Source organism: Ochotona princeps, chromosome 2 (assembly GCF_030435755.1).
Source record: "Ochotona princeps isolate mOchPri1 chromosome 2, mOchPri1.hap1, whole genome shotgun sequence".
NCBI lineage: Eukaryota > Metazoa > Chordata > Mammalia > Lagomorpha > Ochotonidae > Ochotona > Ochotona princeps.
Genome location: NC_080833.1, coordinates 65,804,020 through 65,819,627, shown reverse-complemented (window position 1 = coordinate 65,819,627; position 15,608 = coordinate 65,804,020). Strand labels below are relative to the sequence as shown.

The following is a 15,608-nucleotide window of genomic DNA, read 5'->3' as shown; positions in this document are numbered from 1 at the left end:
AAATTCTCGTATCAAACTGAACTGATACACTTAGATGTTTCAGAATGGGAGATCTATTTTTATTTTGGAGTAGAGGACACATACTGCAACAAAAGTTTCTTCCCGTAGCTAGTCTCCATTATACAGTTCACCTGTGAGAATATATGTGTATAGATTACCTATATCTATGCATTTTCTAATTTGCCTAAGCTTCCCATAATTCTAAATCAGACCCAAATAATCGATTGATTGAATATTAAGTGTAAACTTTCCTAATCTATAACCTTTGATAATTTTCTCCACATTTTGTTCCATTCACATATTTGAACGTGAAAGTAAGGACTCAAAATTTTTTCTTACCGTCATGATTTGGTAGTAAATTTATATAAGATTATTTTTTTCCCTGATGCAGTTTGTGCAAATGGAATGTACAGCTCATGATTACTTTCACATTTGTAGTAGTCAGGTATTTCAGGTATTCATAGGTTGTGTGAAGCTCAGTATGGTGCACAGTTGGCTCCTGTGACTTTTGTAGAGTTGTCTGTTTTATTTTCATTTTTATTTTAACAGCTTAAATACTTTTTGTCTTATAAAAGTCTCACCAGACATTTTCATTTCATCATTAGGCAATGTTGCAGTTGTATTTTTATATTACAAGAACATTGGTCACTTGCTTTCACCATCTGAGAATTACTTGTTGGATCCACAAAGTGATGACATTTCTGAAGAAGAGCAAAGAGTGATATCTTCAGTAATCTCAGCCTCAATTAGCTCAAACCCACCCACATTTTTTGAACTTGACAAAGTAACCTTTACATTAAGTCACAACAAGGTAAGTAGTTTTTTCCCCTAACAGTTGTTGTTTAAGATTGTCACACATTCAGATAACTGAACTATTTTTATTGTGTATCTCTAGTTAGATGAAACTCTGGCTTCATGTCAGACCTATGGTTATAATGAATATTGAAAAATAAAATAAAGGAATAAAGAAATTTTAGCTAAATTTATTATAAAATGTTTTTGCAATTTCAGTGTTCTTTAGACATTCTAATGAATGCTTAGAACCTATATATTGGATTATATGAAATTAAAGTGCATTTCAATTTTATTTTTACACACTATGTTCATTTGACTTTTTTATTTTTATTTTTCATCATATTGCTCCATAGGAACAGGATTCTCCCTTCCTGTAAGTCCATCATCCTATTGTCAAGATTTATTTAACAGTTTCATTAGGAGTCCTCTTTCTGTTTGGGACTAGAGATGCATACTGCAATGCATCTTTACTTCCCTGTGAGGCATTATACAGTTCATCTATGAGAATATATGTATGTGTTTACCTTTATATGTACTTGTTTTGTATTGTGCATGAAGGTTATCATATATATATGGTAACCATATATATGTTATATATGCCATATATATTTTTTCACATATATATGTGAAAATACATCAATGAAAATACATGATTTGTACACGTGAGATTGGGTTATTTCACTGGGCATACTGGTCTCTAGTTGGGACCATTTGGCTACATATGGTAGATTTTATTCCTTTTAATAGCAGAGTAGTTATTCCATGGAGTAGATGTACCCCAGTTTCCTTATCTAGTACTATATTTGCAAGATTGTGCTGTTGCAAATATAGGATTACAGATCATTTTCTTATATGTAGATTTAATTTCCTTTGAATATATTCCCAGAAGTGGGATAGCTAGGTCACATAATAGATTAATCTACACATCTGCATTAGCAGTGTTGTTAGTAGAGTTCTGAATGTAGGCCAATCTCACTGGAGTTATGTGTATCCGCAGTGTGGTTTTTGTTTGTAGTTTCTTGATAACTAGGAAACCAGAGCATTTTTTGTTTGTATGGCTGTTAGCCAATTTGGCAGTATCCATATCCTAAAGTAATAAAGTGTTACAGTCAAACAGACACATGTCATTTGTGTTTGGTTAATGCTTGTCATTTAAAACCTTCAAGCTGGTCAATTGTATATCCTTGTATGCAGAGATTTCTATTGACTTTCTAAGTGAGAAAACATATATACTTACTGTAACACAAATGTTATTGTTAAAGGAAGATATCTACTATAGAAAAATACCAATTTTGTAGACAATCCAAGTAAATGTTTGCTTAGTGTTTTATTGAGAAGAAACATAAACCATGAATGGGGTTAACACTGGAAACAAAAGAGGTTTAATTTATTGAATGTAAATTTTTTAACTCTAGAAACAATTTGTATTATTATGGTTTCTAACAGGGTTTTTTTTTAATTATCAGTGGAATTTTGTTGCTACTGAAGGTTCCAAGAACAATACACTTCAATAATCTTATTAGATAAAAAAGTAAAGCAAAAGAAAACAAAAACAGAAAAAAAGGCTTTCAAATAATCAATGAGAAGACTTATATGTTCTTAATCAGTGTCCTGTTTAACTTTATTCTCATTCAATGTAATGACCATGGTACAATTAAATCACTACCTCTGGACACATCTCTAGCTTTGCTTTTTCTAGTAATGAAATCTATCATTTTTTTCCCAGGAAAATAGAAGCTGTTCCATATGTAACACTTTCAATGTCTGACCATTTTTCTAGCTTGATTGATAAATGCACACAAAGGTACTTCAAAACCATGTTGGAAGAATGAAATCTAAAGATATGCTTATTTTGGTGTAAAAATTTTCAAAGTCTCTACATAGTTTTTTCATAATATGCATTCATAATGCACTTTTCAATATCTCTTTAGGTTGGATTTCAAAGCTTTTTGCATACTGATATTTTAGCTTCATTTTCCATTAAGTTGTTGAAGTACTTTATTATTCCTACACTACCTCAGAAGTATAATAATACTAATTATAAATATGACAATAATGATAATGGTAACAGTCAGGATTTAGAGAGTGCTTGTATTTATCAGACTATTCTAAGTTATATAACTATGTGCCTTTACATTCTCATTTAATCTTCACGAAAGTCATGTGAGGCATGTGCTAATATCAGTACCAGTACTCCACAGATAAAGAGAGAGAGAGTCTGAGACAGTCTTAGCAATCAGTTTGTACAAAGATTGAATCCCAAACAGTCTTCCTCCAGGATCTTGCTTTAAAAAGGCATTATACCCCCACTTCATCTTATTCTCTGAAGTTTTTCCATGACATCCTCCCAAGAAATGCGGCTTTGTCAGCAGTCACGTCATTCCTGGAACTCTGCATTCATGCTGGTAACTCAGTTAATACACATGCTCTATTTCTGACATACTTCAAAATTTTTTTTTCTGCTTTGTCCTGGTTTATCCTTGAACCAAAATGCAATGGTTCCTCTTCATTTAGAACTTTTAAAAAGCAGATAGTAATTACCGACATTCACCTGTGATCGTTTGGATTTGATTTTGTTACAACCACCTTCTCCTGTGATAAAAAAATATATTTGTTTATCACATTTATTAATTAGCTTACTGCCTTAAAGACATTCTTCCAAAACCTCTGTCCAGGGTTCTATTCTGATTTTTGTTTTTGTTTTGTTTTGTTTTCCATTTCTTTGTTACTTGCTAAACTGGATCCTATACTGAAGATCTCCTTTTTTTGCTCTGCTTAAAAGTTATCAACCTGGTCATTGCCTCTCATTATTGTCCGTGACATAATACTTGCCTGTTTATCAGATTCCACATTTCCTCTAGCCACTTCTTCTTCCTCCCTATTTCATTTTGGTAGCCTGTTCTCCAGTGGCTGATTCAGAAAGGAGTATGGAAACTTAAAACCTTGAGTTATCAGGTGGCATAGGACTTAACCGTTTTTTTTTTTTTTAGGATTTATTTATTTTTATTAGAAAGGTGGATATACAGAGAGGGAAAAAGGCAGAGATCTTCTGTCCCATGATTCACTCCCCAAATGACTGCAACGGCTGGAGCTGCAAAGCCAGGAGCCAGGAGCTCTTCCAGGTCTCCCACACAGGTGCAGGGTCCCAAGACTTTGGGCCATCCTCAACTGCTTTCCTAGGCTACAAGCAGGGAGCTGGATGGGAAGTGGACCTGCTGGGATTAGAACTGGCACCCATATGGGATCCCAGGCGTGCAAGGCGAGAACTTTAACCTCTTAATTAGATATGTAAAGTTCAAATAGTTCGTGGGGAATATGTACTGTTATTCAGAATTTTCTAGGTCTCACACATATGTCTTCTGCTTTTCAAGGTTAAGATGGAAAAGATTCAGGAAATTAGTAGTTTAATTAAAAATATAGTCGTGTGTATATAATTAAACTCCCTGTTTTTCTATCTCTTAAACTTTTGAGATCTCATATTTATTTTTGCATTTTCAAAATCTTCAATATAGACTTTGGTGGGTCTTGCTTTGACTACAGAAAGCATTTTGTGAGTCTGCTGAGTCTAATCATGTATGGTCTTTAGGGAATTATATTATTTATGTTTTTCACTTTTTAAAAAATTATTTAGTTTTATTTGAAAGGTGGAGTTACAGAGAGAGAGAGAGAATCTTCCATCCACCGATTCACTCCTCAAAATAGCTACACGGAGCTGGGCTGATCTGAAGGTGGAAACCAGGAACTTATTTCAGGTCTCCCATGTGGGTACAGAGACCCAAGGAGTTAGTTCCTCTTCTGCTGCCTTCCTAGGCCATTGGTAGGAAGCAGGATCAGAGGTGGAGATGCCAGGACTAGACCTGTTGCCCATATAGGATGCTGGAACCACAGTGGAGCCTGCCATGCCATGCACTGGCTCGGGGTGTGTAATTTCAATTCAATGTAAACATAATTTTTATATATACATGTTCTTTTTTCTTCTTTTAATATTACATATTCTGATTTCTATCTCCATGTACTATTTATACTTCTCCATAATTCTGGATTTAAGTTGAATATTATTAAGTTATAACTAATAGGAGTGATTCAAAATTTAGCAGCATAATGTTCTAATACTCTTTGAAATTCAGGTTTAATTGTAAACTTAAATTGGTCATAGAAAAAATATATATTTAAATTTTACTTCTTTTTATTATTATTGTTTTATGATACAATTCCACAGGCCCTGGGATTTCCCTTATCCCCTCCCCAACTCCCTCCTCCCTTACTTAGTTCCCCTATATCATTACTATAAGCTTAGTTTTTCATACACATTCTTTTTTACCTCATTGCAGGCATGGACAATGGCAGAGTCTAGCATCCTATTATTAAGATATAATAAACAGTTTCATTGGGAGTCTATCTTTGTCTAGAAGTAGAGATGTATACTTCATTGTATCCTCACATTTAGATATGATAATCTCCATTACACAGTTACTGTACATCCCCTTAAATGAAAAGCCACAAAACAAATTCAACAGGAAGAAAAATAGAAATTAACAGTGCCATGAAGTTAAATAGCATGCTGCTGAATGACTAATTTGTTACTGAAGAAATGAAAAAGAACATCAAGAACTTTGTTGAAGAAAGTGATGCTACTGTATGTTCTGTGGGTCATTGAAGAATTTAATCAGAAGAAAATGTTTTTCAGAGATGAAACTAATAACAACAACAAAAAATCAAAATCCATGAGATATAGTTTCCATTCATATTTGTTGGTGAAATGTGTATCCTGTAGGCAACAAATAGATGGGTTTTGTTTTTTAATCCAGTCTAACAATCTGTGACATTTGATTGATGAGTTTCAGCCATTTACATTCAAGCTTGATATGAATGGGTAGTAATTTGGTCCTGTCATTTTAGTAATGGGTTGTTCATTGATTTAGTTTTATGTTGATACTTTACTGAGATGTTGTTCACATTTTCTTTGGTTTCGTGGGCGCTATTCCTTTTCTCTGTCAGGAGAACATCTTTAAGTATCCTTTGTAGGGCAGTTTTGGAAGAGGTATATTCTTTTAACTTTTCTTTACTGTGGAAGAATTTTACTTCATTTTCAAAGACAGAGCAAAATTTTGCTGGGTACATTATCCTGGGCCGACAATTTCTTTTCTTTTAGAATCTGGAATATGTCTTTCCATCCTGTTCTGGCCTGTAGAGTTCCCTGTGAAGAGGTCTCCTGTGAGTTTAATTGGCATTCTTTTATATGTCAATTCATTTATATCACATGCAGATTTAAGGACCTTCTCCTTATGTTCTATTGCAAAGAGTATTTAGTTATACAAGTTAAAGCTATTTCCATAAAATGATATTCACACTAATAAATTATTCTTAAAACTTGATAAAGTGACCGATATTGTGGCACAGCAGCTGAATCAGTTTCCTGGGACGCATGCATCCCAAATGGGCTCCAGAACGAGTCACAGCTGCTTTGCTTCCAGTCATGCTCCCTGATACTATGCCTGGGAAAGCAGTGTAAGATGATTCAAGTGCTTGGGCATCTAAGCCCACCTGAGAAACCCAAGTCATTCTGGTGTCCTCATTTCAGCCTGGTACAGCCCTCGCCATTACAGTTATTTGAGAAATGAACCAACAGATAGAATATTTCTCTCTCCATAATTGTTTCTCTTCCTCTTTATATCTGTACTTTTAAAACAATGAAGTACAAAACAAACCTTTATAGATTTACTATAATTACTTGACATCGCAAATATAAATAGAATCCTATTATTTATTGAGCAGTAATCTTTTATATGTGATCAAGATTATTTATGGTATTTTACTTCAGTCATTGTATTTCTACATAAAAAGCATTTTGAAGTTTCTGGAATACTTTTGTTCAATCTTACTAGTTTTTTCCATTTGTTGTTCCAACTGTCTAGAACCCTGAGTTACAAACTTTCAGGACTTACTCCTATGTCAGTGATACATCAACTTGGATATCTTCTAGCCAATTCACCATCCATACCACTTTCTTCTTTCTCGTGTTTTATTTTTCTCATTAATGAATTTTTTTGTTTCTAAACAGTTTGTGGCTCAATAGTACAAGCACTTCTCTGTTTTGTTCAGCTTTTTTGATCTTAGAACATTTATCAGTGATTAATATGTAGTAAATATTCAGCAAATATTTATTGAATAAAAATACATAGGAAAATCTTGCCATGCACTGTTGAAGATGACATATGCAAGACCTCTTTAAAAATATTTGTTTTTAACCCATTTTGTTTATATAAATTGAGCATATTTCACACATTTCACAATAGATATTTAGAAGCACAGTGAAACTTGCCACCCTATCCTCCCTTCTGCCCACATACCCTACCCACATTCCTCATTCTTTATTTTTTAAATGTTTACAATGGCTTTCTTTGACTTTTTTGTAATTACAGTCTCAGCACTCCACTGGGAACATATCTCAAAAAGCAGCAAGTAGAGAACAAATCCTCTGTTCAGCAAGGATATAGACTAAGGTTGTAAAGAGTGATCAAGTCTTAAGGTCTCAATCTTGTTCATATAGTTTGCACTTATAGAACTCTGTATTTGTTACCACAGATCTAGGAAATGTGATTTTTTTTTAACTGGTTTATTTCACCAAGCATAATGGTGTCTAGTTGCATCCATTTTTTTTTGTAAAAGACAGAGTTTCATTTTTTTATGTTTGAGTAATATTCTATAGGATATATACACCACATTTTCTTAATGAAATCATCCATTGATAGTATATGGATTGATTCCATATCTCAGCTATTTTGAATTGAGCTAAGGTAAACATGGAGATGAAAATGTCTCTCTCATCTGCTGATTTGTTTTGGGTAAATTCTCAAAAGTGAGATGGCTGAATCATATGGCAAATTTTGCTTTAAATCTCCGAGGAATCTCCAAGCATTTCTCCACAAGGGTTGTACCAGTTTACATCCCCATCCAGACTGGATTAAAGTACCTTTTTCCCCACATCCTTGCCAGAATTTATTCAGTTACTCGCAATTATTTTGAATTAGTCTGATCTTATAAACTCTTCTCAGTTACAGTTATTTGAATATAGAAAGACCATTGATTTTTATGGGTTAATTTTATATTCTGTTACTTCGCCACTTTTATGAATCCCATATGTTAAATCATGTCATCTGCAAACAGGATAGATTGACTTCTTTCGTGAACTCTTAATAGAAAAAATAGCACAAGCTTTATGACCAACGGTTGATGAAATACAGCATTCTGATGATATAAATTCTAATTCTTCCACATAACTGCCTTTATTTATAACTTATTTTGTGGTCATTTTTCAAATTTCGCTCAATGACTAATATGCTTTGAATATGTCAAAAGCAATATCACTTGGGTAATTACTTCTGTTTTTCCCCCATCAGTAAAGTTTCTCTTTTCCAGATCACAGATGAGTATCAGAGTCTGTGTGCATTTTGGAACTATTCACCTGAAAATATGAATGGAAACTGGTCTTTGGAGGGCTGTGAGCTAACATTCTCGAATGAGACCCACACGTCATGCCGTTGTAATCACCTGACACATTTTGCAATTTTGATGTCTTCTGGTCCTTCCATTGTAAGATAATTTTCAACTTCATGTTTATCAATCCTCCCAGATTGATCATTTTTGTTTTCTTGACATGTGATATAGATTGGTTGTAAATATCACATTCTTATAATCGATGAAACCTTGTTATATTCCTTTTAGCCTTTGTCTTCCTCCTTGTTTTACACCTGAGGGTGACAGGTGGTATGAATTTTCAGTTTTTTCTAGGCTAAGACATATCAAATCTGCAATATTTACCTGATTACCTTTTAAATGAAATATCCGCTTATCATCTCTTAGGTTTTAATGCTGTTTTCAAGAACAAATTACACATTTGTTTGTATCATGGAATTTAGGGCCTATCAAAAATTGACTTTTTTCAATAAAAAAATGTCTAAAATTCTCTGATAATCTAGTCTGCAAGTTTTGACTCTTATAAGTAAAACTTGATGTATATTAACGCAGGACTTCAAAAGATTTTCCAGCTTTTTAGTTAAATAGCTTCATAATATGTGATTTTTGTTAGTAATAATTTATTTTCATTACAAAATTTCTTGTTATATTTTCATACATACAAGCTGCTATTAAGATGTTTCTAACACCTTTATTTGATATTTTGGATGAATCACAACATTGACTTGATCTTTTCAATGACAAATCTGTTTTAATTAATCATTTTCACATTTACCTTTTTAATGTCATGAGACTGTTAATAACCTTTATGAACTATTTACTAATAAATACAATGCCCAGGAAAGGAGTCAACAATCATTGAACTGTTAAAATGTTCCATTATTTGTATCAGCTTTTTCTGGTATTTAAAATATTTAAAAGCACATTTTTTCATATCTAGATGAACATTTGTAGTTATACATTTTATGAACTTCGAACAAGGTTTCCCAAGAAAGAAAGTCCGATAAATATTATAATTTCTTTGGTAAGTCACTGAGCTCTTCTCTTAACATCTGTGTTAATTTCTCCCAATAGGGTATTAAAGATTATAATATTCTTACAAGGATCACTCAACTAGGAATCATTATTTCACTGATATGTCTTGCCATATGCATTTTTACGTTCTGGTTCTTCAGCGAAATTCAAAGCACTAGGACAACAATTCACAAAAATCTCTGCTGTAGCCTATTCCTTGCTGAACTTGTGTTTCTTGTTGGAATCAACACAAATACAAATAAGGTGGGTAAATCCTGATGCTGTCTGTTTTTGTCATATTTATGCATGGTGTCCTAAGTATGCATGTTATAGAAATCTGGGTTCTAGTTAAGAGTTTAATGAGGCAAACAAATTATATAATTTATTTTTAATCTGCCCAAGACTTGGTAACACATCTATGCAACCTGTTTATCAAATTCTTTAAGCCGAAATTTAGAAGAGTACTTCAAAAGGTGGGGGCAGAATTAAATCATGTTCATTTCAACACAAAAGAAATTATTTGTATTTTTCGTAATACGTATTTCCCATACAGTTTTGGAATCCATTCATATTCATGGATTTCAACATTTTTTTCATCATAAGTTTATTTTCAATTCCATGTTCCCTTAAAGTTATTAATATACTCTCATGTGACAAATAGGCTTTATTTCACATTTTTACTTTATCTATCCTTTCCCGCAAAATATTTGTTTAGAATCTTAGCAAATATTTTCATATATCTTAGTGGCCATTTCTTTGAAGAAGTTACAAAGATGGAAGCAAACAGGCGATCAATGTTTTGCATGTGAAGCAAAATGGGAAGTGAGAGAATAGGAAAACCATCAGATAATGATGCAGGTGTGGTCCTAGGTTTAAGGAAAAGGGGGAAAAAAGAAGAGTGGGTGGGAGATATTTTCACAGTGATGTTCTAAGGAAAGTTCAGCAGGGCTGGCCAGGTTACTTTGAGAAGCCTTGTAGTCAAAGTTACGTCAGAGGAATTCTGTCAGGGACAGAATGATGAACTTTGCTGTGCTGTCACTGGCTGGCAGCAGCTGTGGAAACTATGACCAGCAGCCTCTAGAGCCCCAGATCAATTTTACTCCCTGTCAATAACATTGGAAAATAAAATTCTCATGATAAGAAAAAAAAATGTAATTGCCTCCATATTTCCATTCTTCCTAGTGCTCTTCAAGGACTGACATTAACAGTTGCCAGGTTTTCTTATGAACTAGATGCCACAAAATATCTATGTTAAATAGCATTCACTACTCTCAACTGCATATGCTTTTGTGTATTTTTTTCTCCAAGATTTATTTGTCTTTTCTCAAAGGTGAAGTTTCAGAGAGAAAGGAAGAGATAGAGATTTTCCACCATCCACAGGTTCACTCCTCAAATAGCCAAGCAGCCAAGAGTGAACCAGGCATACTCTGAGTGCCTGAAATTTCATCTGCTTCTTCTGTTGCTTTCCATGGTTCATTAGCAGCGAGTTGGTTTGAGCAGAGCAGCGGTGACTTGACCAGCATGCATATAGGTTGCAGGCAATGCAGGCAGCCACTGAACTCAACTGCACCACCCAACTCAACTGCACCACTCAACCCAAACCACTGGTTTTGTGTTTTGCATTGCTCTTTATAACATTTTTTCACTTCTCTCTATCTTCCACTCTGTAACAAGGCCATTGGTCTCATATGGTATCCTACTGTGATCATCTCCACAAACTCCGAAGCTATTCCTTCTGACTTACATTTTAAATTTGTCTTCCAACTATGAAGAAACATCTTAAATCCTAACTCCTCAATCATGCTCCCCCAAATTTTAATTCTCAGTGACCTCTCCTTTCCCTAATCTTATTTAGTTTTCTGTAATTTGTTTTACTGTGCAATTGTTGTGCGTTCTGTTTTTTTTCAATTCCTATTCTTTTGTAAATTAAGAAGAGAAGGACAGAAAAATAAAAAGCAGGAGCTCCCATGCACTGGTGTGTTCCTCAAATAACTGAAATACCTGAGACTGGCTCCAGCACAACTGATACCTGGAGACTCAGCCCACATCTCCCATGTGGGTGCTAAGGAGTCATCTTCTACCACCTGCCAGGGGGCATGGTAGTGGAAACTAATTGTGGGTTGAGAGTGGGCTCACATTCAGGCACTCAGGTAGAAAATGCAGGTGTTCCAATAAACATTTTTAACTGCTGAACCAATACCTATTCCACTCATGTTTTCAAAGGGTAATATGTATGTAAGTGGGTGTTATGTCTCCAGAAAGTGTTTCATCAGTAAAGAGACTAATTACTGCTTCTTTTTCTAATATTTCTTATAAGTCAACTACCAAAGTTCCATAATTTTAGTTGTAAATTCATAGACATAAATAATGTTCAATTGAATCATTTCAAATTTAATGAATACTCTTACAACTTACATCAATTCTATAATGGGTATTTCAGTAGCTACTATGTATATTTTAAATTCAATTATGTCAATTAAGGCATTGTATTTAGTTTAGTAAAACCAATATTTTCATTCTTTGTGAATTGAAAGAGAGGAGATGCATGTTCAAAATGTCAATCAATTGAAATGATTGTTGCTGAAGAAACCGCAAACTGATGTGAGCTTTTCTGTAGCATATCCAAGTTGGATCTGCTCTCCTGACACACAATTGCTAACACAGGAAGGGTGGAACAAAGTAGGTACTTCTTGCAAAGTGCAAAAGAAGAAGAAGCCAGGCAACTGTTACTTAATTGTCCAGGTTCCCCGAGGAGTTAAGAGTGAAGGTGTTTGTGCCACCTTTTTGGTTGTTCAGTGTAGCTCGAGACTTTCCTGTGATTGGTCAATGATGTTGTGCTCAGTAGGGAATTTATTATGGCCAGATAAGCCTCATCTGCAGGTTATAAAAGGTACAGTTAAATACTGCCCAGATCTGGAGTTTCCCTACATAGATCACTCTAGGACAGTACTGTCCTGAGGTTCTTATCTCTGTTGTAGATTAGAACCTTGTAAGTCCAGCTAGATCACTTGCTTATATCAGGGGATTCCTTTTGGTAGAAGACAGACATGCACATCTTGTGCTAAGGAAGACCAAGAGGAAGCTAGGTCCTGCTTTTGCATGATGGGGGCTCATGTTCATTATAACATGCACATTGAGATTCTTGTTCACTTTTTAGTAATTCATAATTTGTCACATGACATAGAATATACATATGCTAAATCTCTGGAAAAGCACAGACATGTACTGTTTTTACAGGATTAGTTAATGTTTCTCATCAAAGAAGGATGGTTGTTGTAAATCAGCAGAAATAGTATACCTTTAAAATTGTCATGTGAGGGACACTTTCATGTGATCATGATATAAAGTAGAATAATTTATTGGGAAAGTCAAGATACTATGTTACCACTATGCTAAAATAAACATTATGTATATTTTTCTTTATTTGATTTATAGCTCTTCTGTTCAATCATTGCTGGTCTGCTGCATTACTTCTTTTTAGCTGCCTTTGCATGGATGTGTATTGAAGGCATACACCTGTATCTCATTGTTGTCGGAGTCATCTACAATAAGGGATTTTTGCACAAGAATTTTTACATCTTTGGCTATCTCAGTCCAGCTGTGGTGGTTGGATTTTCAGCAGCACTAGGATACAGATATTATGGCACTACCAAAGTGTAAGTTGATAATTTCATGAACATTTAAATTGTAATTCTAAATATGTTTTCCATATATTTGAAATTTTTCTTAAAGTATATGCAACTAAATTTATAGATTTTATGTATTGTTAATTTTTCAGATGTTGGCTTAGCACAGAAAACAATTTCATTTGGAGTTTCATAGGACCAGCTTGTCTAATCATTCTTGTACGTATATATAAAATTATTACAATTCACAAAGGTGCATTTACTAGTACTTAAGCTTCTCAGCAATCAAGCATTATTCTAAAAATAAGACTTCTAAATGGTTTGCAGTATGTCACTTATTAACATTTTATGTACAATGCATGGCAATTGAGAAAATGATACACATTTTGTAAATTCAAAGATAGCATGATTCATTTATGCCTCTGGTGGGAAGACAGATTTCTGCCCGATACACATGAAAAAGCATTTTTCACTTATCAATAGTATCTCAGCATACCTCAGTACAAGAGTGTGTCAACCAGTAGATAATCTGGCATTTCACATGTTTATGTTATTTAATCTTTTATCGATGATTGGTCATCTTGGAAGATTAGACTGTCATCTTTATAGTTTTATCATCTTTGTGTACCCTGTCATCACAAAGTGATTTTAAACAAAATTGCAACATCAGCAATAAAAACCCGCTATTTCTCATGAGCAGACAAATCATACATTGATAGTCCTATTTCGGCAAGGAAAAGGGCCTTTTAATTCTTATTGAAAACGGTTTCAAACCTACAAATTTGGCAGATATTATGTGTTCCATTCTAAATAAAGACATATTTATATGTCTCAAGAGTATTTCTAAGTGCTGAAAGTTTTCAACAGCCATTCTGAGTAAAATACTCTGTCAATGAATCTGGTAGGTCTGACATGACTCTAGAGTGGAATGAATTGTCAGCAAAAGAATCGTGACAATATTTTGGAAAACTTTGTTCCATATGTTTGAGCCATAAGCTAGATGTAATTTTTAAAAGTTTTCTCTCCCAATCTTTTCCTTGAGTTTTATTTATGATTGCGGAAGAACTACTAAATGGAGAAAGACCTGAAATATGATGTAAGCAATTTCTTCAAGTTTTCATTTTTAATATTATGGATCAAATCAAGAGCATTCATAAATCATACTTCTGAATCACCACAAAATTGTTTACAATTTTCACAATGACTGTAGTGAGACACAATTTGTTCGAACTCCAATATTTTATACACATAAAAATGCAGACTAAATGATTTCCCATTCATGAATTTTATTGGTTTTTCTGAAGTATTATGTGTGATGACACATCTGACATATTCTAATTTTACTGAAAATTAGAAATTTTTTGAAAACAAGAAAAATAGAAGCATATATGCCTAAAATAAAAAATGAGAGGTGTCAAATTATTTTTACGGTCACTTGTGGATTTCATCATTATAAGATTATTTTATATTACAGTTCACAGCCTGAAGGTGAGCTTATCTGAGAATGAGCCCTGCAACACTTCCTAAAAGTCAAAATGAACACCAACACGTTGCTCTAGCCTTGAATAGATGAATCGGTTTCATTTCTGTTCAGTTTATTCTGAGATTAACTGATGGGTTATGTTAATAAATAAATAGAGCAAAGTTGGGGCAGGTGTTTGATGTAGCATGTAACTGTAGGTAGGATGCCTGTACCTCATTCCATGTTGAAATGCCTGGGTTTGATCTCCCGCTCTAGTTCTTGTTTCCAATTTCCTGCTGATACATACCCTGGGAAACAGTGGCAATGGCACAAGACATTGAGTTCCTGCCACGCGTATGTGGGAGACCCAGATTTCCTTCCTGGATGTTGACATTGCACTTACCACATTTCATCCCTGGACTGACACCTTCTCTTCTCTCTCTCCCTCTCTCAGTCTCAAACAAGTAAAACTAAGAAGGAAAGAAGAGGTGAGCAAGGCACCTTAGTTCTTTTTCAAAGCTTTTTTTCTTCTTAACATCTTATGGTGTCTGTAACATACCAGAATTTCTTTCAGTAACTACTGAAGTGAATTTATCTACTCCAGTTGTCCCTTTTATTTAGAGGCTGGCACATGATTGTTATAAAGCCATAGAACATGACAAGAAATGAAATCTTTCTGTCCCTCTAGTATAGTATCCAGATTGACAATAATGCCAAAGATACATTGAACATCAAACATTTTTTAAAACAGCTATGGACAATTTGGGCTCAGCACTGTCTATGGGTTTTACCAAGAGACAATAGAATCAGAAAGAAAAGGGGCTTCACGGGGTGACACCCAGACTAAGGGGACCTTAATCCTTGAGAGAATGCAGTGTTCTCTACTAAAAGCTTTTCCTGTATCTGACACTGGTGGAGTTGATGCTTTCCCATCTTCTAAACATAGGATGAGAAGGGGTACTTTAGGAAATGGAATCACACACACACAAAAAAAAATGAGATAGAAACTAATGGAGGGCTTGTGTAACACAGAACTGTTTATCTCTTCAGCAAATAAGATGATGAGAGTGTGATGGAGCAGATTTTTTATGAGACCTTGACATATATCCCCTGATTGGCGGCCAAATGTGAACTCAAAGACTAGCACCTGCTTTTGTTTGACATTTCCTGTGGATTTCATGCTTACTGATGTGTCCCTCAACAGCAGGGAGGCAAGAATTATCATATACTTTGTT

At 34.3% G+C, this 15,608-nt stretch overlaps 1 protein-coding gene across 2 annotated transcripts in view; it reads left to right on the top strand.

Annotated features, from left to right (window-relative positions):
- ADGRL4 (adhesion G protein-coupled receptor L4) overlaps window positions 1-15,608 on the top strand; it is a 92,299-nt gene that overhangs the window by 63,665 nt on the left and 13,026 nt on the right. For both annotated transcript variants that reach the window (XM_058658479.1, XM_058658474.1), the window contains 5 exons: window positions 606-811; window positions 8,215-8,388; window positions 9,346-9,549; window positions 12,721-12,941; window positions 13,064-13,130. In XM_058658479.1, coding sequence (XP_058514462.1) covers window positions 606-811; window positions 8,215-8,388; window positions 9,346-9,549; window positions 12,721-12,941; window positions 13,064-13,130 — 872 coding nt within the window. The remainder of the gene's footprint in view (window positions 1-605; window positions 812-8,214; window positions 8,389-9,345; window positions 9,550-12,720; window positions 12,942-13,063; window positions 13,131-15,608) is intronic.